Source organism: Brachyhypopomus gauderio, chromosome 6, assembly GCF_052324685.1.
Source record: "Brachyhypopomus gauderio isolate BG-103 chromosome 6, BGAUD_0.2, whole genome shotgun sequence".
NCBI classification, from domain to species: domain Eukaryota; kingdom Metazoa; phylum Chordata; class Actinopteri; order Gymnotiformes; family Hypopomidae; genus Brachyhypopomus; species Brachyhypopomus gauderio.
This window is the reverse complement of record NC_135216.1, coordinates 13595229-13620892: the sequence shown is the minus strand read 5'-3', so window position 1 is coordinate 13620892 and position 25664 is coordinate 13595229. Positions and strand designations below refer to the sequence as shown.

The window sequence follows — 25664 nt, the reverse complement described above, 5'->3', positions numbered from 1 at the left end:
TATTAAATGGCCTTTTTGTGATTTCTTCATTGACACAATTATTCAACCCCTTTACGACTACCACTCCTAAGAACAGAGGTTCATTCCAGTGTTTTCCATCAGGTATTGAAAACATCTGTGGATGTCAACGAGCAGCAATCAAGCATGATAAGCACCAATTAGGCAGATTTAAAAGGACTGTGATACTCAGCTCCTTCTAGACATCTACTGGTGTGTTTCCAAGCATGGTGAAGGCAAGAGAATGGTCCCAGAAGACAAGAGAAGAGGTTATTGCTCTTCACAAGAATGGCAATGGATATAAAAAGATTGCGAAGTTGTTAAATATTCCAAGAGACACTATCGGAAGTATCATTCGCAAGTTCAAGTTAAAGGGCACAGTGGAAACGTTACCTGGTCGTGGCAGAAAGAAGATCCTGACCGCGACTGCTGTGCGCTACCTGAAGCGTAATGTGGAGAAAAATCCCCGCGTGACTGCTAAGGAACTGAAAAAAGACCTGTCAGATGTGGGCACTGAAGTTTCAGCTCAGACAATAAGGCGCGCACTGCATAACGAAGACCTCCATGCCAGAACGCCCAGACGCACCCCCTTGCTGACTCCAAAGAACAAGAAAAGTTGACTGCAGTATGCCAAAAGTCATGTGGACAAGCCACAAAGGTTTTGGAACAGTGTACTGTGGTCAGATGAAACTAAATTAGAACTGTTTGGGACAATGAACCAGCGCTATGTTTGGAGAAGGAAGAACCAGGCTTATGAACAAAAGAACACCTTGCCTACTGTGAAGCATGGCGGGGGGTCAATTATGCTTTGGGGCTGTTTTGCTTCTAATGGTACAGGAAAGCTTCAACGTGTGCAGGGTACCATGAATTCCCTTCAGTACCAGAAGATCTTGGAGGAAAATGTGATGGAGTCAGTCACAAACCTGCGGCTTGGGAGACGTTGGACCTTCCAACAGGACAATGATCCGAAGCACACATCCAAGTCCACTAGAGCATGGTTGAACATGAAAGGCTGGAACATTCTAGAGTGGCCATCGCAATCACCAGACTTAAATCCAATTGAGAACCTCTGGTGGGACCTAAAGAAGGCAGTTGCAGTGCGCAAGCCTAAGAATGTGACTGAACTGGAGGCTTTTGCCCATGAAGAATGGGCTAAGATACCCATAGGTCGCTGCAAGACACTTGTGTCAAGCTATGCTTCACGCTTGAAAGCTGTCATAACTGGAAAAGGATGTTGTACTAAGTACTAAAAAATAATGTCACTAGGGGGTTGAATAAAACTGATAATGATGTGAGCACAGTAAAGACATTTGTGGTTATTCCATCATAAATATTATGTTATGTTTGTCTAATTTATAAGTGCCTCTTTGATATAATTGTAAATAAGATGACTGAAATGATCAAAATCAATGTCAAACTGGCCAAAACACTTTATTTTAGTGGGGGTTGAATAAATTTGATCACAACTGTATATATATATATATATATATATATATATATATATATATATATATATATATATATATATATATATATATATATTAGGCAACACACCATAAACATGAAAAGAATGAAAAATTTTAAGTCTTTGTAGTAAATAATAGCCAACAGCATTGAACAACCCTCTCCTTCCATGTTGCAATTTCAACACGAAGTGACTTGTTCTTCATTGCATTTCAAATACCTGTGTGCAGTAAACAGTAGAGAGTTTCCATTACACTACCATCAGGCAGCTCTGTGGTATTTTGTCATTCTTGCACAAGAGTGTTAATGACAGTTCTAGAGTTGATTCGACATGTGCATTTTGCTGCTGGTCTCTGTCTCTCTGCACAAGGTGAGACTAAAGGCATCTGCAAAGCAGGTCATCACCACGCTCAAACATTGGAGTAGATGAATTACAGAGCCAAATCTTTAAAGCATGTCAAAATCAGTTCAGTACATTTTGATGCCTTGGTGAGGTTATTAATAGCAAACAACCTGACAGACAGCCAGCGGCCACAGAATTGGGAGAACAAATTATACTTTCAATCATGAAGATCTTTTCTGTTCATGAACAAATTATGAACAATTCAGGACAGGGATAGATTTGTCTTATCGATGACACATTGAAGACTTATTGGAAGTGAAAAATAAATCATACAATGCAAATTACAACTCAGCCTCATGGACTGACAGGTCAGGACACAAACACTGAAAAATCTTGTAGCGTTTTACATACAGAGACAAAGATTACAAAGAGCTTGTAACAGAGTGACAGAAAAGCATCAAGAACAAGTAGCTACACATGATCCAGAGCACACCACCTCGTCCCTGGATCGGGGGCAGGTCTTGACCTGGCTGTGGTGTCTTACCAAAGCAACAGAAGCAGGTTCATATCACTGTATAGAGTACATTGTTTTGGCAGTTTTTGAAGTTTATCAAAAACTGGGAGGCTGGTTAAAAATGACAGAAAGCATACATTCCAACATTCTAACATCAAATATATAAGGAAACAGAGTACTGCTTAAAACTGCCCCCACCACACACACACACACACACACACACACACACACACACACACACACACACACACACACACACACACACACACACGCGCACACAGTGGCCTGTCATTACTAATCGTCCGGGCAACACAGAAGCCCAATTCAAAGCTAACTTTCCCAACTGCACTGACTCACATTATAGTAAATAAAGCGTGTAGCTGCAGTAGTGTTGTATGGTTGCTCATACCGTAACGCTGTAGCACTGTGAGCCCATGTGGGCTGGGGTTAACCTTGAGGGCCTGCCTGAGCAAAACCCTCATTAACACAATCTGGCAGTCCTGAAGATATGATTCAGTGATTAGGCAACCAGCTACATATGTGTCATGTATGAATCAGAGAATGAAGACAATATAATCACGTTATATAGATTTCACAAGTACGTATGAAACCAGGAATAGAGTGAATCAGGACGCTGACCTTCAACATGCTGAGCACCACAGGACTGTTTCCCCCAAGAGAGAAGAAAGAGAAGTAGATCCATCCAGTTCCTGAAAGTGGGATGGTTATGGGGGCTTAAAGTCATGAAGAACACATGGAAGATATAGCCCCTGCTAAAAGATAGATAGATAGATAGATAGATAGATAGATAGATAGATAGATAGATAGATAGATAGATAGATAGATAGATAGATAGATAGATAGATAGATAAAGAAAGAAAGAAAGAAAGAAAGAAAGAAGGTAGAAGCCAGGCAGACATGTTTGAATCTGTGGGCCATTATCACAGAACAAGCAGTCTCTTTCTCTTTTATCAGACCTCTACAGTCTCTGAAGGAGCAGTGAACAGTGTTCCTGGAGAGCAGATGGTTCCTGGAGAGCAGATGGTTCCTGGAGAGCAGATGGCAGAGTGTGGTTCCACTCTCACTCTCCTTTCATAGCACCACCGTCTCTGTGGGAATGGACAGATTGAACTCTTCACACTAACTGCTCCCTCTTTAGAAGTCAGGAAGAGACAGGCGTACAGGGCAGGGTTAGAGGTAACATTTCTTCATGAACATCGCCCCCAGATCTGTGGACATAAATGTGCTATGGCTATGTGGGCCCTAATGCTGGGCTTCTTCCTCAGAGCCGTGGAAACTATGTGGTTTGAGATAAAAACACAGAAGTAGTAGACAGGTAATTTCAGCGTTTCAAGCAAAACTATAGGAAAAATAAGAAATTTTGTCTGACATATTCCTGTAAGTCACATTTTTTATACCTATTATGTATCAAAGATGTGACAAAAGCTATCCATACAGTGTCTGAAACTGCTGAGATGAAGATGAGGTGGTAGTTTTAATTTCTAAATTATTAATATACTATACTAACATATAATATAATTAATGGTACTGCACTGATTAGGAACATTTTGGGCACTGAAACCTAAAATAATAGCTGACTGATCCAGGCTGAAGCAACCACATAAAATGCTTTATTGGCACATTTTCTTCTTGCTCTAAACTATCTTAAAATATCCACTCTCGTCTCTCAGTGAGTCACTGTAACGTTTGTCACTGTAACGTTCGTCACTGTGACTGAAATTCAGCACACTCAGACCTGACCAAGTACAAATTCTGTGCTGCGTGGGCTAAATCAGGTGATGGAGGGTGAGTTGGTGTGACTGTGCTGTTCGTCCCACCCCCGCAGGGCGGCCACAGCGCCCCCCCTCAGACACAGCCACCCCGGGCTTGGAGCCACAGCTGCTGGCTGTGTTTGGCTCTGTGGTTTGTGCTTTGATTGAGCCTGTATGGTTCTCGTGAACGTTCAAGCCTGTTCATGCCGCCATTCGCTCGTCCTCCTGGTGCGCCAGTGTGTGTCTGCGTGCGTGAGACGTTTCACGCGCCACTGCTCGGAGTCAGTAATGGCACACGCGTGCTCTTCCAGAGACTGCCACTGTGTGCGTGTCCGTTGAATGAAAGTTTTTTTCTGCCATCCTCCATCAGTTTTTGCCCGTCAAGTACAAACTCATCAAAGAGACGCCATGTTGTCCTGCAGTGAGGGCACTGCTGATCACACGTGCAGGGACTTGTTGCTGTCTTTAATGTCCTTTTGTATAGATCCTTTTCAGGTTTGCCTCCCTCACTGCACACCAAGTCATGCCCTAACAAAGACATTATAGCGCTGAAATCCGTCCCGCGACATCCAGACTAAAGTGGACATAGATGCTGTAAAGACAAACGGAGAATGAAAATCAGACAGTCAGGACTCCTTCAGACAGTCCTGTGAGGACAATTGCTAAACCACGCATTCTGCTTTTAATAATATAAAAAACATGGCAGTGCTTTTCTGGGCCTGCTTTAGGGCAGAGCAGGTCTCAGGTGGTCCACACTGCCCCCCACTGTGTGTCCACTATACTGTACTCCCGAGGGACTGGTCCACTCCATCCAGACAGCCTACACTTACAGTCAGCACATGCACCATCCCATTACACCCACCCGTCAGACACCACTCTGATGAACCATATACATCCACACTTCCCATTCTTGAGTTGATTAGAACATGCTTTCTGTAGCACTTAGAAAGACCTGTACCAGATACTGAACACTGTATGACTGACACACTCTATGTGTCGTGAAGGGTTGTTTATCCTTTCACCAACATCGTTTTGCTCCTGAGTTGCCCGGCTTGCAGTAGACTATCAGTACTGATCAGCTCCAAGGGCCATTACCCAGGACGAGAACCATTAACCATTCACACCAGGCCACGTCCTATCACCATTCTAGTGCACCGTCATTCATCTCCTCCCCACCAGGGACGTGCTGTTTACAGCTACCCGTCTCCCTGGAGACCAGTGTCTTCCTTTTGTTTGCTGGTCTACGGAGGGCAATGTGAAGATTTTTCTTTTTTTTTCTTAACGAGAATGAGTGTTCTTCAAATCATGGAGAGCATTAGGTTAGGGAAAATCCATAGTTGTGTCTGGGCCTTGTGCGGTGGGGAACATTTTGGTGCTGTTTGGGCCCCCTGTGAGGAGCTCACTTGTGGGAAGATCAGTGGAAGGTTGTGTGGAGAGTCATTGTTCTGGGGCCGTAGTTCAGCAGGCCTCTCCGTCAACCCGGGGTTACTGTGGAGGAAAGAAAAAAAAAAGAAACGCCTCTGCATCATGTTACGTCGTTGGCTTGTGCAAGGTTACCATGGTGATGGACACAAACGTCCATGACAGCAGCTTCCTGTTAAGGCAGAACAGTAGTGTGTTTGAGAGGCTGAGATGAACTTTGGGCCGAACTCAGACCAGTTCATACTGTGTTTGTGACATGCTCAACGGGACAGGTGCTGTGAAGACTGCTTAGAAACTGATATTTTTTATGTGTCGTGACCATTTCACAGATTAATTTTACCAGTCATATGTGTGTATTTGGATTCTTAACCTAAAGTCCTAAGCTAGAAAGCTTAAAGTGCCCAATCACAGTGCTCTCACTCCGCTGTGCTTGGACATGATCCAATCAGCTGGCAGCAATGCTAACACTGGAGTTCTTCATGCTCCGTATCATCTTTGGATGGCCATGAGAGATTTCATACAGGACCAGAGGTGCTGGATTCTGAGTAGCACTAGTGTTATAGTCAGGGTCAGGCACTAATGTTATAGTCAGGGTCAGGCTAGTGCAATAACCTCTATCAGTAGCAGGTGTGATGTGTGTGATAACCAGCATATTTTATAAGTGAAGTATGGCAGTCATATTCAATGTCTGGAGTGATTGCAGAATAGCAAAGAGAAATTCTTTGGATTCTGTTCAACATAGTAAAGATTCAATGAGCACAGTGCAATTTCAAGCATGTGTGGATATTTTCAGAACACTGATAAGTTCTTTCCTATTGCTCTTTAAGAAAAGTGCTTTGCTCTCTGTGTTTGAGCTTTTCTTTTTCTTTTTTTTTGGATCGAGTCGCATCCAGTACGAACCTTTGGAATTATATATAAATGAAATAACAGTTGTTCATTCTTCTTTTGAAGTCTTACATCAGGGAGAAGCAGTGAGCACCAGCAGGACTCTGTCCCCACGTCCCACCCGTTACCATTTATCACTCTCCAGCTCCTCCCTCTCACGGCTGGGTCAACACGGACCTCACGGACATGTTCCTGCATAAGCTACTCAAATTCCCAGCATTCCAAAGATACACTATCTCTAGTTATGTTGGAAAAATAAAAGAGGCAGGGAAAACAATGAAGAAAAGAGGAAGACACAACAATGCCGATGTTCCCAGGACTGTGGTTGGCAGTCCCGGTATTCCTGGGCCTGATGTGGGTGCTGGTCCGTTATCTGAGCAGGGAAGCAGAGATCCTCCCACCTGTAGGCAAGGGAATCACCTCACAGTGAAATAGGAGTTAACACACAAATCAAGCAATATGCACGAATGTAAACTAAAGCAGAAGTGAAAGATAAACCTGAAAAATAAACAAAAATAAATAAAATAAATAAATAAATAAAAAATAAATAAATAAATAAAATAAATAAATGAAAGATAAACCTGGGGAAATATTGTGTGCAAAGTATCATAGGTTGGCATCCAGGGTGTAGGGTCAGATGACCTCTATAAGATAACCCCAGCACACCTGAGCCAAAGGCACGATGACCTATGGCCCCAACCCCGGGAACTGCTATGGCAACGACCTGCCACTGTACCCGTATACAGTGGATAATGCACTATAGCATAGACTGTTATGAAGCTCTGTGTACAGAAGTAGCCTATTACATCTACTGATAAGCCAGGATACCTTTGTGTTTTCTTTGTTCATACACTGGAAACTCTGATTCAGGGTGTGGCCTGTATAATAGTGGAAGGTTAACCTGATCAGTGTCAACCTTTCAAAAGCTTGTTTCTTTTTTTGCTTCTGAAGAATGAGCTTTCTACGAACCAAAGACAAGAAAAGGCTAGTGAAAATACATGGCCATGGGAGTAAGCATCCGCCAGTGCGATGATTTCATTAGACAACTATTCAGAGAAAACATAATGCTAAAATTGTTTGATGAAGGTGGATATGAACTGGGCCATTCCTAGAAGCCTGCTAGCAACGGGCTAATGGAGCCGTCTCGTAACTGAGAGACAGGAAGGTACACCAAACACTGAGCACTTCTGTTCTTTTGTACAATAAAAAGCATTTTGCTAATTGGACTGAAAAGAAATCAATAGCAAACCTCTCAGATGTCTCCTGGGTAGATGCCAAATCCCTAATCCCCAAAACTACCATTTAAACTCCAATTTAACTTTAAGGCCCATCTGACCCCATCAGATATTATACACTCCTGGCTAAAAACAGATTTCATTATATTCAATTATATTTTCTAAAGTGTTCAATGCTAAGGAACTTAAACAGACAGAATTGTATTGTAAGTAGTAAATATAATAAATAAAGTCATACATTTCCACAGAGTGAGTGGGAGGTTTGATGGATGACCCACCTTTCATCGGTAGGCATAACTGATGGACTTTAAATAACCTCAACATATTATCATATGGGCTTCCAGAACAATCCACGTTGGATGTTACTCGACAAATAGGAATGCCCTTCCTCGCCCTGCTCATCATCTTCTGACATCATACAGTAAATTGTCTCTAAGAACAACAAATTACACCAAGAACAACATGAAGACAACAGTTGTGAGAAATGGCTGAGTGAGTGTGTGCTGTGAACGGGTGTACAGGCCTGTCTCCAGCAGCCGTGATGATGCCATCTTGCCTCTCCTCAGATAAGCTGCTAACGTGGAGATGAACGGATGGAGGACTGGATCTGCTCCACAGACGTAGACTCTGGGAACTACAACCAAATGTGAATCTCTGTGAGTGCCTCTCCATTTCCACGGCTAATACTCCTGCACTCCCTGCTGACAAAATGACCTGTTTCTGCACAGACTATCTGAACTCGGTTATGCATCTCATCTTCAGAGGCTTTCATGGAACAGATGATTTATGCTAAGAAAGGTATATCAGCGATTATCAAATCAGGAAATAAGTAAAAATTACCACTATGAATACCCTATACTCCACAATAGGCATCAAGTCCAATACTTAATAGTTAAGAAGCAATATTGTTCAAGGCTGCCCTCCAATGGCAGCAGGTTTAAAACCTGAAATTCAGAAACAACTCAATATGTGAAGGATACTGCAATGGTTACGACGAAACTGAATGAAATACAGAATACAGTAATACACAAAAAACACCTGCCGTGTTATCAGTTAATGCTTAATAGCCAAAGAAATCTGTTCAGTGGGAGAAAATCCACCCTAAAACAGCGTTTGTGGACCAGTCAGTGCAGAGGAAGGGGCTTGAAGGGGCGTGAGGAGACAGGCAGTCCGTCACAGGTCGGGCCTTGTCAGAGGTCTGGAGGCGAGCAGCTGGCCAAACGTCAGGGAGTGTTCGCCACTGGAGGCCACATTCCAGAGCAGTGACGACCTCTGACCCGCGCTCACTCCTCACGCGCTTCTCCCGCCATGACTAATGGGGCCCAGGCAGAAACATCAGCACACAGAGGCGTGGATGACAGGAAGAAGATAATGCTCCAGTCCCAAAGCTCTTTTAGTGAGCAATGTGCTCAAATTGTTTTATGACTCACAAAACTGTACTGATTAACTCTTTACCACATTGAAGCCAAAAAGGGCTTGATCAGGCCAGCACAAACGAGAGGCCAGTAAGACGGATTTCGTTGTCCTCGTGGTTGCCATAACACCATAGCCTGGTTTCAGATAATATCAGGATACATTAGGATATGATGTGAATTAAGATTGATTAGCAAGGAAAAAATAGCAAGGAAGGCAGGATATGGTGTATCATCTATATGAATTACTGTAATCTAGTAACTGTAGTCTAATAACATGAGGAAGAACAACGTCAAGTACTTCTGGTGACAGATCTCAAAGTCTATTATGATCAATCTTACACAATCTGATTACACAATGTATGATTATGCCTGTGGGAGGGTGTAAAAAGTGAAACTAAGTCTGAAACTACCAGCCATGATGGAGGGACTGAGGTAAATCTGTGAACAGAAGGAATCATATATTTGTGAATGTTGATTGTGCATGTGTGGGAAGAAGAGAAAGAGGCATTTACATTACACCTTTTCATTATGAATATGACACGTTCCCAAATACTTACAAAATACAAATAAAATGCCACTGGTGTATGTTAACATTTTTTAACTTCTCATATAAAGTTACCATTTCAGTTGTTATTTTGTGGTTTTTTTGTCAGTATTACATGTTCTGACTCTTAACAGCTGAAGAATAGTTCTGATAATCATCAAAAACATCACTCGCTATTGTCTGATCTGGCATGAGAACAGTGAAGACCTCTGAAGCGCATCCAGATGTGGACGCATGTCCCTAACTATGCAGACTGAGATAAGCACACTCCCTCCAAGATAACACGTCCTAACTGCGTCCTGAAACCGCTCTGCTCCACTCACTACTCTGTCACTCTTACAGATGAGCACCGGTGCACCTGAACCAACTCATTTCTGCCTCAGACGGTCCGGCGTAATGATGTCGATGCCTCTGGGGGCGGAGCCCTGTTTAAATTGGCAGGACACAGGCAGCCCTGATACTAAGGAAAACATCCACCGCTGTTATGACCGCACAAAATGTGTGGATGATGGTGACATGGGTGGCTCTGCATGCAGGAGTGTGGGGCTGAACACCAGAACATGGGGGCTGGTCATGTGACCATTCGGCCACTGGGTTAGGTGTACAGGACACCTTTTACAAAATGCAGAAAAACTGCCTAAACTGCCCATCTCTTTGGGAAGATAGCACCACTTTAGATGCTGTCGGTCACAAGATAACACTGAAGTAGCTACAAAACCGACTTGGCCATCTTCAGTTCCATTTTGAATTGGTTTCAGTCTTACCTTTGTGATCATTAATATATGAAAATTATATTGTGCTTTTAGCTCATACATTCGAGCATCTTGCATTTTCATCTAGCATTCTCTCACTAGCCAAGATAACTCTGAAACATGAAATCCCTTCTTCCAGTAGTAGCAAAGTGCCACAGTGTATGTCTCTAGCTAGAGTCGTGAAGGATTATCAGCTCCTCGTTCAAATGTCTAGAGGGCAGAAACACCCGGGATGTTTCTCAGTTTTCTGTAATCAAAGACAAAAACAAATTCCTAGTTACTGGGAATGGTGAACTGAGAAATGTACTGGCAGTGTGCAGAGATCTGTGAAGTCTTAAAACTGTCAGAAACCAAGGCGTTACTTTTGACAGCAACCTTAGTTAACACGGGCTGACTAAAGCTACAAAAACCAAATAAGTAACTTTTACAAAACTGCATTCTACCAACTGAGAAACATCTCCAAGGTCCCTGACATTCTCTCAGCAGTCACCAGCAAAAAATGTATATATGCTTTTGTGTCAACTTGTCTGAACTACTGAAATTCTCTTGTTTCTGGCCCACCAAAGAACTCTATTTCTAGCTTACAGCATACAAGATACTGCAATGAAACTTTGACACATGAGAATAAGAGAGCATATTTCACCTTCTCTGAGACAACTGCACTGTCTTACAGAATTGATTTCCAGATACTGCTTTGTAATTATTAAACAGAAGCATTAACATACAAATACAGGAGGGTCTCCCACTCAGTCATGCATACAGGCAGGAGGTCTGTGCATGAATACACGGGTAGCTAATATGAACCATTATATGTAAAATTACAAGGTTATGCATAAAGAGAATGACCAGCAGGGCCAGGCTATAAAGACACATCCACTGTAAAGAGCGCCCTCTACTGGCAGGTTTCCAGGAGGCATACACTCAAGGTGTAAGCACACAGTAGATCTAGCCTACCCAAGCTGGGCAGGAAGCATGAGTCTCTAGAGACATAAACCCAAAAGACGGAATCTAGTATTCTTAACTATTTTACCATTGGAAAATACTGTTACCACTTGCAATAGCACTATAAGGAAATTGTTTTCCTAAACATAACGCAGCATATTCAGTATTGCAACAGTATACTATCATACTGGAAAATTGGGAAGGGGAGTGGAGCTGACAGTTCAACCATCTTATCCTTCTGCATTCTGACCTTGAAATTTACCTTCCCGCTCGGCCCTGACTGAGTCCCGCTGGGTTTCAGGTCTTTCAGGTGCTGTCCTGTAGGCAGCAGTGTCTACGGCTTCCCGCTCGGCGCGCTAACGGGGCTAAAAACGCCTCCGGGTCTCCGCAGCTCCTGCACAGACAGTCATAACACACCAGTGCAGGATAATGACTTTAGTTTGGGTTACGGGCTGAAAAAGCAAATGAACCAGCCTCGTAACTGCAATGGGACAACTGTAAGTTATATTTACTGTAACTGCCCTAAAGTAAAACTACAGACAGACATTAAACAGCAAAATAATATTTGATGTAAATGATGTATAAAAGAGACTCATTGCCAGGGGTAAACTGTTCCATCCTTTATTAAACATAGCTTGCAAGAGATAAATATTACAAAGTTATTTCCTCCAAAATTAGCTTATTTTTTTTTCAGTCAATGCATAATTGTTGTTAATCAACCGGCAGTAATCAAACAGCATTTTTTTTTTCATTTCATCTCCATTTTTTAGACAGTTAAATATCAAGGATGTGCAAAAGGTCTGGATTAAATTTTCCAAATGAAAATAAAAACTTGACAAAAAGCACTTTTAACTTTTAACCTTGATTCAAATTCATTTGTTTAAGCCAATACCCAGTTGTTCATATAATTTATACACTTTTGTAAAACTCAATTACAGTTTTTATTTTCTTAACAAAACAGATCTACATATTGCCAAGTTCTGAATATTAAAACTGGTGGAATTGCAGACAAGTGTGTTTAAAAAAAGATTTCAAAATATATGAAAATTAAAAATCAAAGAAAATTACCCAAGCCCTAGTCTCCCACTTCAACAAATTATATATTGCAACAAATTACAACAAATTAGAGGGAAAAAAGTCAGATGAATACAAGAATGACGAAGTACTGAAAGAATGATGTGGCTTCTAGAGTGACATCACACAGTGGAGAGACGTAAACCCCAGTGCTAAAACGCTCGTCTCCAGAAAAGCTGATTGTCCAATCAGAAAATTATGGACACTTACTCTGACGGTGAAACCTGAAAGAATGTCACTATCCTTATATTCAATACTTGAAAGTGTGCAAAATTGTCCCACTCTTAAGATTTTACTCAACTGAAAGCATAAGCATTAGAACAGTGAAACCAAAAGTTTTCTTTAAACTGTAGACGTATACAATGTATACAATTTATCATGAAAAACAAAAATAATAGCATTGCAAACTTCCCCACTAGGGGGAAACATGAGTAAGAGGCATACTGAAGAATGCTTTTATATCAGGTGAAATAGAAAATGAGAATTTACATAGTCTCCCAAAAGGGTCACTGACACCCTGTAATTCAACTCAAGGTAACTGAAGAAAACGTGTGCATTGCCTCATTTAGCATCTCCAGGTGAGTACTTGGGAGTCTGGTCGGGTGTGGTTTAATACTGTCAAATGTCTGATCCACTGCAGGTCTTAGGAGGCTGACACTTTCGCATGGGATACCTACAGAAATATTCACTGAACATTGGTTTAACTTCAATGTTATTGACAAAAAAAAGAGCAACACGCACAAAAAGTAACATATACAAAAATATCCCATCACGTCCCAGACCGAAGACTGCAGAATGAACCAAACACTACACCAGGATTATTTTTTTTCTTTCGCTAATACTAAATACTAGAAAACCAGACAGGCAGGGAGGAGAATGCATCGAAAAAGAGCTCATTCAAAACCAAGAGAAGTATAATCCCGTACATTTTGCACATGTTACACAATAATACACAGTGATCACAAAACGAAATGACAAGCTTCACAATATTCATGGCTTTTTGTTTGCTTCTCTACACAATATACAACCATTTTAATTTCATCTCATTATTTTTTTTTATTCGAGGGAGAAAAGAAAGCATCTGTACAGTGTCATTATTATGTCTGACCTCGCAAATATTGGGTTGTCATCTCATTCTTTTTTTTTTTTTAGATTAAATTTGATTTTTTTGTATGAAAGATCACAAATTAAATAACAAACCAAACTGAACTTAATTGAGGAGTCATCAAAGTAAGTTTAATTTTTAAAAATCCTAGAAAATGACATTTTAAAATCTAACCGGTCGATATCAACAAAGGTATATAGAAGCATCCATTACAGTCTGGCAAAGAGGAGAGGAGAGAGAGAAGAGTGACTATACAGGTCCTGGGTTTGCCTTGAGAGCACATAGAAAACACAGTTTGGAAAGAAAAAATAAACTGAATGTCTTTACTAAAGGGGGGTGATTAATAGAGTACACGCGGAAACTAGATCATCTTTTCTAAGAGTAAACTTTCTACCGTCTAATATTGCACCTGCGAATCAAAGCCAAGGTAGTTTTCAATGACTTGTTTAAAAGTTGCATCATTCCATTACAAGCAGTAACATGACAAACGGCCTTCAAAACAGTACAACTGAACCGACCAGGTTCGCATCCAACCGTGACTACGCCAGGAACCCGGAGCGGGTCAGCTTCCCGGGCTCATGCTGTGGTTCTCCGTGGTGGCCGCTAGGGGGAGCCAGCCGTCACGGTACAGGATAAGGCTGGAGGAACGGAACGGTCACGGTAAGTGCTCAAACTTGCAGTGTGCCCCCCAAATCTCATAACCTTTACAGATCCATGTAACTATGATCAATGTGCAAGCTAATCGCACTAACCCATGTTCCTGGAAAAAAGAGCTATGCATACTGTCTCAATGACGCAGCTGACAGAGGAGACAAGTCAAGTGCTTATTCACTACGAGTGAGGAAAGGACGGGTCGTCTGGATGTCTGGACAGCACCGAGACAAAGCGCTTCGATTCGGATCAATCAAACCCACCCGATCGCTAATACTGCATACTGACCAAACACTGCTGTCGCTGGCGAGCAGCAATGTCCCCCTCCGCCTCTCTGTAGCCTGCGCCGGAACGCGGAGTGATTCGCCACGTCAGGACGGTAATGAGGCCTTCAACGGCAGGTCTACCAAATCACTGCTCGACACACGACGGTCTATCTTCTAACTCTCGCTGAGACTCTGGTGGCATCCACACCTCAGGAGGCCAACACTCTTCGCCTCTTTCGAAATGTTTTCCCTCCCTAAAAAAAATGTTTTTTTTTTCCTGTTTGTTTGTTTTTCTTTTTTTTTGTTCTCGTTGAGAACAGCGCCTCCCTGTGGAGGAGGCCCCTTCGTGCATTGCTCCAACACGCTTGATTGATCCTTGTCTATGCCGTTATAGATATATGCATCTCCTCTTAAACCTTCTTCTACTAAGAATCTATACATAAATCATATAGATATTTTAATAGTTTCCGACTACTATTTTTAATGATTATCGTCTCCTGTGGCAAGTACCTTTCAGATACGCAACCGTTTCAGCAGAAGACGCCGCCAAAAAGAAACAAAAAACAAAGATAGAAAAACTAAGATCACCGAAGGAGAATCGAAAACTCAAAAGGGAATAAAGTTTGTCGTGATGTAACTCTGTGGTTCACTTCCTCCCTCTGCAGACCAACACACCACGCCCCCAGGGGGAGGAGCTCTCGGGGTGCCAGGGGTGGGTCTGCCGGGGGCTGCCGGGCATCGCGCGAGCCAGCCGTGCGCAGAGAGACAAGGTGCCCACCGGCCGGAGCGGGATCGTCCTCCAGCAGTGATGGTGGTGGGGGGGGGGGGTCCACCCCAGTCCAGGACACCGTGGGGACCTCGCAAGCATCTCAGTGCATTAGAGTCAGTCTGCCAGGAAAGTCCGTCTCTCTCTGTCAACTTGGGTCTCTTCCCGAAGAGGCGGCGGCTTCCAAACGTGTTCGCCGTGGTTGCAGAGGCCTTCGGTCACGGGGCTAGCCGAGCCCAGGACGCGCGGATAGCTTAGCTAAAGTCCTATGCTTCAATGTGGGCTGTATTTAGCAAACAGAAGAAGGGCTTTCATAACACGAGAGCAACTGTTCATCGTCTTACAGGGTGCAAACGGGGAAAAGTTTGGAAGGTAGAGAGCAACAGAATTTCAACTGACCCTGTAATCTGACCCTCTCCCTCAAGATAGCAAATAACAGGCCAAAAAAAATGCTACAACTACTAATAATCATAATAAGAATACCTGTAACAGAAGAAGTAATAATAATAATAATAATAATAATAATAATAATAATAATAATAATAATAATAATAATAACAGCAATACTAAGTTGTGATAACAGCAATAATAAGTTGAAATAAAGAGCTTTGCTATAGTTGGAAATGGAAGTTGAAATGCACTGACAGTCTGGTGTTCACCATCTGGCTGGCTGAGTCGTTCTCATGGGTTAGTTGGATAGGCACACGGACAGGCACTGCATGCGACGGGGGTGAAGGTTGCAGACTCTGTGTGTGTGTGTGTGTGTGTGTGTGTGTGTGTGTGTGTGTACGTGCACGTTTGTGTGCACATGAGAGAGTGTATATACGTATGTGTGTGAGTGTTTATGATAGTGTGTGTGTGTGTGTGAGTGTGTGTGTGTGCGCGTATGCGCGTTCAGGCATCCCAAAGGAGGCCGGCGGTCTGCTCATTTCTGGCCGGTGATGGACTGGGATATGGAGCGCGGGGGGATCATGTCCAACAGGTACTCCCTCTGTCGGTCCGCTAGGCTGGACGCCTTGTGGCCTCCCACGCCCCCGGGGTTCAGATAGGCGATGTTGAGACCTGGGCCAACGGACAGGAGACATGACGCCACAGAGGAAGGTTTGATCAAACACACCGAAATCCAAAACACCTAGGCAGGACAGTCACTGGTGCAGGACAGTCACTGGTGCAGGACAGTCACTGGTGCAGAAGCAGCATGGGGAAGCTGCCGTGTGTGTCCCCTGCCGTGCGTGTCCCCTGCCGTGCGTGTCCCCTGCTGCCGTGCGTGTCCCCTGCTGCCGTGCGTGTCCCCTGCTGCCGTGCGTGTCCCCTGCCATGCGTGTCCCCTGCTGCCGTGTATGTCCCCTGCCGTGCGTGTCCCCTGCCGTGTGTGTCCCCTGCCGTGTGTCTCTCTCACCTGGGATGTTGTAGATCTGCCGGCGGCTGTCGTGCTGTGTCCGGCTGCTGGCTCCGCCCCCACCGCTCATGGCTCCTCCCCCGCAGCGCTTGCTGCTCATGCCCAGCAGGCCGCTGGCCACAGAAAGCTGGGAGGCCTGGGCGAAGTTGGAGAGCACGCCCCTCGCCGAGCTGGACAGCCCCCTCTGCAGGGCTTGAGCCTGGGGCTGTGGGGCCTGCACACACCCACACACCCATTAACCTGGAGCGCCAGGAACCGCCTCCGCCAAGTCCAGCTAACCAGTGTTAATTTCGTTGATGAATAATTTTGTGAAATTTAATAGTTTTCGTCAACAAACCTTTTTTTCATGACGAAAATGAGACGATAACTAAATAAAAACTAAACGAAGGGATAAAAACAATAACAAAATCAATGGACATTATCGTCAGCGAATAAAAACGAGACGAAAATATTGGCCAGCAACGACATCCAATCAGACCTGATTTAGTTTTGTGAAAGGTAGGGATAAGTTAAGAAGAGATCCATCCGTAACTTCTTTAGCGTACACAGAGAGGTGGAAGAAACTGAGTAACCGTCCAATCAGTACTAACGTCTTCACATCACACACAACCCGGGAAGACCACACTAGCCTGTGAACTGTGGTCACTCGTGAAATTCAACTCGAAGTTATCTCGACAATGTCAGATAGGAGAAAGATGGAGACATTTCTCCGTTGACTTTGAGAAAAACAAGACGGTGTGTAAACCATGTGGGACGATGATGTCGGGAAAAATGAAACGACATCTGCAGGCTACGGCATTGTTGTTTTTACGGCACCCAGTTTTATATAGAATGTAATATGTATTGTTCATAAACTACATATGCTTTTCAGGTAGAGCGGGCCTACTGGTCATCAATGGTTTATTATTGTTATGCTCAATAACTAAGTTCAGCTCAATAAAATTGTTTAGAAATCTGTCTTTGTGTATATTATACAAACAATACACTGTAACTGGTTAACAAATGTTTCATTTTGTGTAAGTGTATATCATGACTATTACACTATTTATATTTAGTCGACTAAATTCTTTTTGATTAGTCGACTATAACTAAAAACAACTCCAATGACTAAATTATGACTAAAACTAAATGACATTTTAGTCAAAAGACTAAGACTAAAACTAGTCAATATTTGCTGTCAAAATTAACACTGCAGCTAACTGCTGGTTCTCCAGCGGGCCATCATCGTGTGCATAGATGTTACGGTATGAGGATGTAGATGTAACGATTGAGGAAAAGGTGGAGGTGGCACCTGCACTGTGAATATTAGGGGAAGGGCTTAAGGAGAGTGGTGATTATGCGTGAGAGAGGGCGGTACCTGTCGGAGGGCTTAAGGAGAGTGGTGATTATGCGTGAGAGAGGGCAGTACCTGTCGGAGGGCTTAAGGAGAGTGGTGATTATGCGTGAGAGAGGGCGGTACCTGTCGAAGGGCTTAAGGAGAGTGGTGATTATGCGTGAGAGAGGGCGGTACCTGTCGGAGGGCTTAAGGAGAGTGGTGATTATGCGTGAGAGAGGGCGGTACCTGTCGGAGGGCTTAAGGAGAGTGGTGATTATGCGTGAGAGAGGGCGGTACCTGTCGGAGGGCTTAAGGAGAGTGGTGATTATGCGTGAGAGAGGGCGGTACCTGTCGGAGGGCTTAAGGAGAGTGGTGATTATGCGTGAGAGAGGGCGGTACCTGTCATAGGGCTTAAGGAGTGGTGATTATGCGTGAGAGAGGGCGGTACCTGTCGTAGGGCTTAAGGAGAGTGGTGATTATGCGTGAGAGAGGGCGGGTACCTGTCGGAGGGCTTAAGGAGAGTGGTGATTATGCGTGAGAGAGGGCGGGTACCTGTCGGAGGGCTTAAGGAGAGTGGTGATTATGCGTGAGAGAGGGCAGTACCTGTCGGAGGGCTTAAGGAGAGTGGTGATTATGCGTGAGAGAGGGCGGTACCTGTCGAAGGGCTTAAGGAGAGTGGTGATTATGCGTGAGAGAGGGCGGTACCTGTCGTAGGGCTTAAGGAGAGTGGTGATTATGCGTGAGAGAGGGCGGGTACCTGTCGGAGGGCTTGGTGTCGGATCATACTCTCAGCCTTGCTGACGGAGGGTACAGTCTGGTTGGAGCTTGGGGACAGAGCGGCTTGCTGCTGCAGCCTCTGCTCTATCTCCTAACACACAGACACACACACACACACAGTCAGCTGATGCTTGGTGTCCTGTACAGGTGGTGCTGTGCTTGGGGGGTGGAGCAGACCCACCCACCTGCTCCTGCTGCAGGGCCTTGACGAAGGCGTTCTTCAGCCGGTTGGTGTGCTCCGCCTTCAGAGCCTTCTTCTGGTTGGAGGTCATGCACTGCTCACACAGGATACGCCCGCTCTTCTCCTGCTTCCAGTGGGGCGTGAAGTCCGTCCGACACTGGGCACAGAAGAACGGCTCCAGGCGGGCAATGGAGCCCCTCATTTTACCTGCCACAACAACGGGGTGTTTGTGTAACTGAGTGCCCTGCTGATGTTTAGGGGGTGTGTGTGCCGGGGGGGGTGGGGGGGGGGGGGGGGGGGGGGGCGTGGCCTCCTCACCTTGGCTGTCGATGACGCTCTGCACCACCTCCTCCAGCCCAACCATGTAGATGAACTCGCTGTTGGCGGCCGAGGGCAGGAAGTGGAGCAGGGGCGCGGGCGGCTTGGGTGGAGGGATCTCCAGCAACGTCTTCTCCAGCTGCTTGCGCAGGGCCAGCTTGGCGGCCGCCTGGCTGCTGGCCTGGTCCCCCAGCGCGCCCACCCCGCCCACGCTGGAGCTCCCGGCAGCGTGGAGGGGCTGACGGCCCCCACGCCGCCCACGCCCACCCCCACGCCTGCCGCTGCCGCCTGCATGTGGGCCAGGTTCATGTAGATGGCTGTGGAGGAGCCGGAGCGCTGCGACGCTGCCACCTGCTGGCCCGCCGCCTGTTAGTGCAGGGAGGAAACGTCACTCAGCGGGACGGCCACGGTAATAATGGTAATGGGGGGGTAAATAATGCCCAGGCGGTCGCACCTGCTGGTAGTTCACCGCATTGCTCATGCCCCCTGTGGAGGGACGGGTCATGCCGGTCTTGGAGGGTAACCTCTGACCCTGCAGTTGGGCGGGGTTCGGGGCGATCACCCGCTGGGACATCATCATGGGCGGCAGGGAGGCACTGGCTGCAGACCTGATCACCGTGTGGCCCTGGAATAAACACGCAGAGACATAAATAAAGACGTGCAGTACAACGCGCCACCACTAGATGTCAGTGTACACTTTATTTCCGCATCATTACTTCAGCCACATGGGACATAAGGACTACTGTTCCTTTATGAGGGAACAGGATCTAGAATCTCTTGTAATAATTTAGGTTAGGTTTTCAAATCAGTATACAAACAAATACAACAAACAATTCATTAAGAGTTTCTGTTAACAATCGCTTGAAAAATATAAATGAAAACAATTGGAACAAATCGATCAAATATTTACTGCAACATCAAGACACTAAAGTAAAATATGCAGGCGCACACATCCACACCCACCTGTGCTGTGCGGAGGTTCTGGGGCTCAGAGGTGTGGCATGGCGGGCCTCGTGGGCAGTTTGCCAGCCCCTGTGAGCTGTGGATGGGTGAAGGCTGAACAGAAGAGGGAGCATTCTGGACCACGGGAACCTGGAGACACACACACACACACACACACACACACACACACACCACACACACACACACACACACACACACACACACACACACACACACACACACACACACACACCCCTTTAGGGCACAAATATACAGTTTCTGTTCTAATCCTAAGGTGATGCAACCTATTCCATTCATGACCTTGTCAACCTCTCTAACAGTTCACCTCCACACGGGGAGATGGACACCAGAACAGAGAGAACTGGGGCACTAGGGTAACCCCCCCAACTCACCCACCCCCACAGAGGCACAGTGGAGCGGAGCGATGATGAAGCACCCACCCAGTCACAACACACCCCATACAACCCCGGCAGGTATGCCACTGTAATGGTACAGGGGGCAAAACTACAAGCATGAATTCATTCTTGAAAAACAAAAAGAACAGGACAAAAAAAAAGAAAAAAAAAAGAGTCAATCCCGATTTTACATAATCTGAGATGTCTATAGCAGCTTGTCTGAAAACACAAAATTCAATCAAAAAAAGCGCCTCTACAGATCAAGCATCCAGCAGCAGGAGTGATGACGGCTCCACTGTGGCCCGGATTAAGCGGTTCTTCATAGAGCTGCGGATCACGATGGCTCTGCTCTCCTCCCTGGACAGATACGGACCTCTCGCTGTTTAATTGGGGCCAACGGTATATTTTTCAGCAGGCGGGCTGTGGGTTCAACGTGTGCTCCTCCTCACGGGGGCTCGGGGAAGTGAGGGCGGAGGAACCAGAGGAACACCCACCTTCTGAACCAGAGGATCACCCACCTTCTGAATCAGAGGAACACCCACCTTCTGAACCAGAGGATCACCCACCTTCTGAACCAGAGGAACACCCACCTTCTGAACCAGAGGATCACCCACCTTCTGCAACAGAGGAACACCCACCTTCTGAACCAGAGGATCACCCACCTTCTGAACCAGAGGATCACCCACCTTCTGAACCAGAGGATCACCCACCTTCTGAACCAGAGGATCACCCACCTTCTGAACCAGAGGATCACCCACCTTCTGAATCAGAGGACACCCACCTTCTGAACCAGAGGATCACCCACCTTCTGAACCAGAGGATCACCCACCTTCTGAACCAGAGGATCACCCACCTTCTGAACCAGAGGATCACCCACCTTCTGAACCAGAGGAACACCCACCTTCTGAACTAGAGGATCACCCAACCTTCTGAACCAGAGGATCACCCACCTTCTGAACCAGAGGATCACCCACCTTCTGAACCACGTTCTCCTTCTGCATCTGACTCTGCCGAAGCTTCTTGAGCAGCACCAGACGGGCCTCCTCCAGACGGAGCTCCTCCCGCAGGGCTTTGATCACCTGCTGCCTCTCCTCACCTGTCTTCCCCTGTAAACACACACACACACACACACACACACACACACACACACACACACACTAATCAGTGAAAAGAAGGACCATTCCTCTAAGGACGTAAGACACGTTCCCTTCCCCTCCTGTGTCCTGCCCCCTGTCTGACCGGAGGACTTCCAACAGAGACCAGGCTACAGAGCGGCCTCACCACAGCGCCAGTGTGTGCAGGGCACGAGGAGAGTGACTTCATCACTCCTAATCACGCTAACGACCCGGTGGGCCTTGCGGCGTACTGCTGTGCCGCCTGGCAGGGAGCCCAGCGGAGCGGCCCCGACGGGGCGTACGGCGCCTCGGACAGCACCGGCGATGCGGGGGTGGGGGAGGGAAACGGACCTTGAACATGTCCAGGTTGGGACGGTGGGGTCGCTCCTCCGGGTGCGGGGGTGCCCCGCGGGCTGGACGCCTCGTTGTCCGACAGGATGATCACGTCCGGGGACGGGGTGCGTCTCTCTCGCTCCATGCTGCCGACAGAGTGGCCAGAACTTGTTACACATTCTCTCCTGACCGCCACACAGTGAAGACATAGTGCCAGTACCAGTGATGTCAGTAACACGTTACTTAGTAACGCGTTACTCTATCTTACCACTTTTTTCGGTAACGAGTAATGTAACGCTCTACTATTTCCAGTCCAGTAATCAGATTAAAGTTACTTAACCACATAACTGTGCGTTACTATTTTTATTTTCCCTAATAAAAATATATATTTTTGCTTTCTTCTTGGCTCAGTGTTCTCCCGAAACGATATGTGGGTAGTATAAAGAAACACCCCTCAAAAACAGGGGAAGGAACATTTACCTGACCAATTTTAATGTCGCTTTGGGTTCCCACGTTGAAAAGTGCTGGAATTTTGACTAACGTAGCTTGAAATTGTAATGGTATTTACAAAATATTTTTTAAATGCTTGAAATTGTAATGGGTATTTAGTTTCACAACAAATAGCTGTCTGACTGAACAGTTCGCTTGTATTACGTTTACAAATAAATTTACAAATAATACCGCGCAGCTACACAAACGTAATGTCAGGAGATACTGTAGCGACTACTACTCCTAACGGACACTTGGCCACTCAAGGAGTCTTAAGCCCTTTAAGTGACACTGGGGGGCGGAGCCTGCGCGCGCCCAGGGTTGCGTTATCAATAAAGTTTCCCTTCTCGGGGAGTTTTGGATTAATTAAGCAGTTTCTGCCTCGGTTACCGAACCTGCTTCAATACATTGTTACTGTTAAAAATGCACTTCCAATAAAGTGAGTATTGAAAAAAATAATTTTGTTGCTGAATGTAACTAATAAGTAACTTGTAATCTAACGTAGTTACTTTTAAATCAAGTAATCAGTACCGTAACTAAGTTACTTTTAAAAGGAGGTAATCAGTAATCGGATTACTTTTTCAAGGTAACTATGCCATCACTGGCCAGTACTACGACACAACTTTTGTACACCATTTAAAATAATTTTTTTTAACCAGGAGCCACCCTGGCACTTCCCTCACCTCCTCTTGGCACTCATGTCCACCGGTTCGTCCAGCACGTTCTCCTTGCCGTTCTTGCCGGGCGCAGGGTGACCCGCCGCCCTCAGGCTGCGTTCATCTTCTCCTCGTAGGCGGGCATGCCCATGAGGGCCTGGCTCCCGCCCGCCCCCTTCCCCTCGGCCAGGGCGGCCACGGCGGTGCCCTCCAGCCACGGCCAGGTCCTTCCCGCTTCAGCAGCGCCAGCATCTTCAGCCTCTCCATGGCCTCGTGGCCCTCCACCTTCAGACGCTTGGCCAGCGCCTCCTCCGCTCGTCGGCCACCTCCAGACCCCGCTTCAGCAGGTTCAGACGCAGCGCCTCCTCGGACATCCGCTCCATCCTGGGAGAGAGAGAGAAACACGTCAGCACCATGTCATCTGCATCCTTCAGCCAGGCTGGAGTGTGGTGGTGGTGGGATTCCTACGCTGCCGGCCTCTCGTCGGGCCAGGGGGACCTTTCCCCACCTACCCGTTTAACTACACAGTCACTTCACATGGAGGTGCTGAGGGTCCCCCACCCCCACCCCGGCCCCGACTCCAGACACCGCCAACACCCACGCCCTGTCTCCACAGACACCGTCCACACCCACGCCCTGTCTCCACAGACACCACCCACACCCACGCCCTGTCTCCACAGACACCGTCCCCACACCCACGCCCTGTCTCCACAGACACCACCCACACCCACGCCCTGTCTCCACAGACACCGCCCACATCCACGCCCTGTCTCCACAGACACCACCCACACCCCTGGCCTCGACACAGAGCCTCAAACTTTGACTCACAGGGGGTGGGGGTTGTTGTGACCTTACATCCACCAAGGGATCATATTCCGGGGTTCTAATTACTGTGATTGAGAATTCAACTCTTATGCCGAGGAATCTAATTACCCGAGTCTCTGTTCTCTGGCGAATGAAAGCTTTGGTGGCGAATGAAAGCCGGCGGTCTGAATGGAAGGTGAGCGTCTGAAAGCTCGTAGATTTCTGCTTTTCTTTTCTTTTTATAAGAAAGCAAAGGAAACTCTGCTGGAGGTGAAAAGCTCCGTCTCAACTAAGAACCTTGAGAATTTAAGTGTTATCAAACATGTAATTTATTTTCAAAAACACTGTCTGCTATATGATTTAATCCGGGGGGGCGGGGGGGGGGGGGGGACACATTTCTGCCTTTCAAAAGGCTCCTCGCGACCTTGCGATAAATCTTTCATCTGCTCGGCAAGCAGATCCGGTGTGAGACGAGTGGCCGCGGTCACGGTGGTGGGACACCGAGAGGAAGTCTGAGTTGGGGGACCCAGGCCAAGCAACTTTGTGAGCTGAAGCACATCCGTGGTTCTGGCCCGCGCTAGCTTCGGCGCGGCTAATCCAGAATGCATAGTCATGAAGTAGCCGCAGAGAGGGAGCGTCTGCCCGAGTGCCACGGAGCCATTATGCCGAGTCCCTGCGCCCGCCGCTGGGCAAACCCACAGCACACCACGTCCCACCGGGACCAGCAGCAGCTCGGAGAGCAGAGCCACACGCTGCCTCTCTCACCGTGTGTGTGTGTGTGTGTGTGTGTGTGTGTGTGTGTGTGTGTGTGTGTGTGTGTGTACATGTTAGTGTGTGTGTGTGCGTTCGTACAGAGATATATCCAAAGGGGTCATACATGTTGAAGTGTCTGTAAATCAGACTGTGTACACACACAAGAGTCCTCGCCTGGTTATGGGTCTTGTGTCTAGGGATCTAAATGATCATGTGTGTGTGTGTACGTTCACCTCAGTGGTTAGACACGCATGGGTGAGTCCCTCACGGCCACGATGAAGACACACTCTCCCTCCTCACTCTCTCTTACACACACACACACACACACACACACACACACACACAACACACACACACACACACACACACACACACACACACAGGGGAGTGTCAGGACAGCAGAGACTGTGTGTGGACACACTGCAGGCTATTGTTTGTGGTAGAACCTCTTTATCTGTTAGTTGCATTTGTATTCTGGTCAGAGCAACACCAACATAAGGTGGGGCATTAATATCAGTGCCACCCAGCATTAATGTATCACACACACACACACACACACACACACACACAGTTCCAATTTAGCTTTACAAATCCATCATTACAGAACACAATATTTGTAGTGGGCAGTGCCCCAGCAGAAGGGGTGTGTGTTGTAGGACAGGTAGGAGAGTCACGCTGGAGATGGTGTGAAACTCTCCCAAAGGCTCAGACTCCCCCAGCGGAAGAGCACGGTGATCTCCTCACGGTGGAGAGGACGAACGAGGGATGAAGGAGAGAGGGTGGCGGGGATCTCACGTCTCATCCTCCGTGCCCATGCGCTCACACGGGAGGGGCGTTCGGAGTGGAAGACAGAAGGTGTGCAGTTACGCCCCCACCCGCCTCATCCACCCACCCCTACACCTCCGACCATGGGACCATCCACCCACCCCTACACCTCCGACCATGGGGGGCCTGAACTCCCTGGTGTTTAGCTGCATTAATGGGCAGATTCCAGCAATGATCCTCCATGTGACCAATGA

General features: G+C 46.5%; 1 protein-coding gene and 1 long non-coding RNA gene across 4 annotated transcripts; both read right to left on the bottom strand.

Annotated features, from left to right (window-relative positions):
• Positions 1-1603: 1603 nt before the first annotated feature.
• LOC143516918 (uncharacterized) lies at positions 1604-11654 on the bottom strand. Of its 3 annotated transcripts, XR_013131823.1 has the most exons (4): positions 11536-11630; positions 7911-8266; positions 5494-6798; positions 1604-4682 (listed from the first exon to the last, which is right to left on the bottom strand). It is a non-coding gene; the product is annotated as an uncharacterized LOC143516918 (long non-coding RNA). The 3 variants fall into 3 exon arrangements; XR_013131824.1 differs by having other exon boundaries at positions 5494-8266; positions 11548-11654; XR_013131822.1 differs by having other exon boundaries at positions 5494-8266.
• Positions 11655-11892: 238 nt separating this feature from the next.
• gatad2b (GATA zinc finger domain containing 2B) lies at positions 11893-23471 on the bottom strand. The gene is given in 14 exon segments (XM_077008832.1): positions 11893-16209; positions 16547-16760; positions 18619-18729; positions 18824-19026; positions 19138-19362; positions 19365-19503; positions 19592-19762; positions 20101-20229; positions 21470-21601; positions 21962-22009; positions 22011-22089; positions 23116-23318; positions 23320-23399; positions 23402-23471. Coding segments are annotated over 14 exon segments (1941 nt in total). The 3' UTR covers positions 11893-16072.
• Between the last annotated feature and the right edge of the window lie 2193 nt (positions 23472-25664).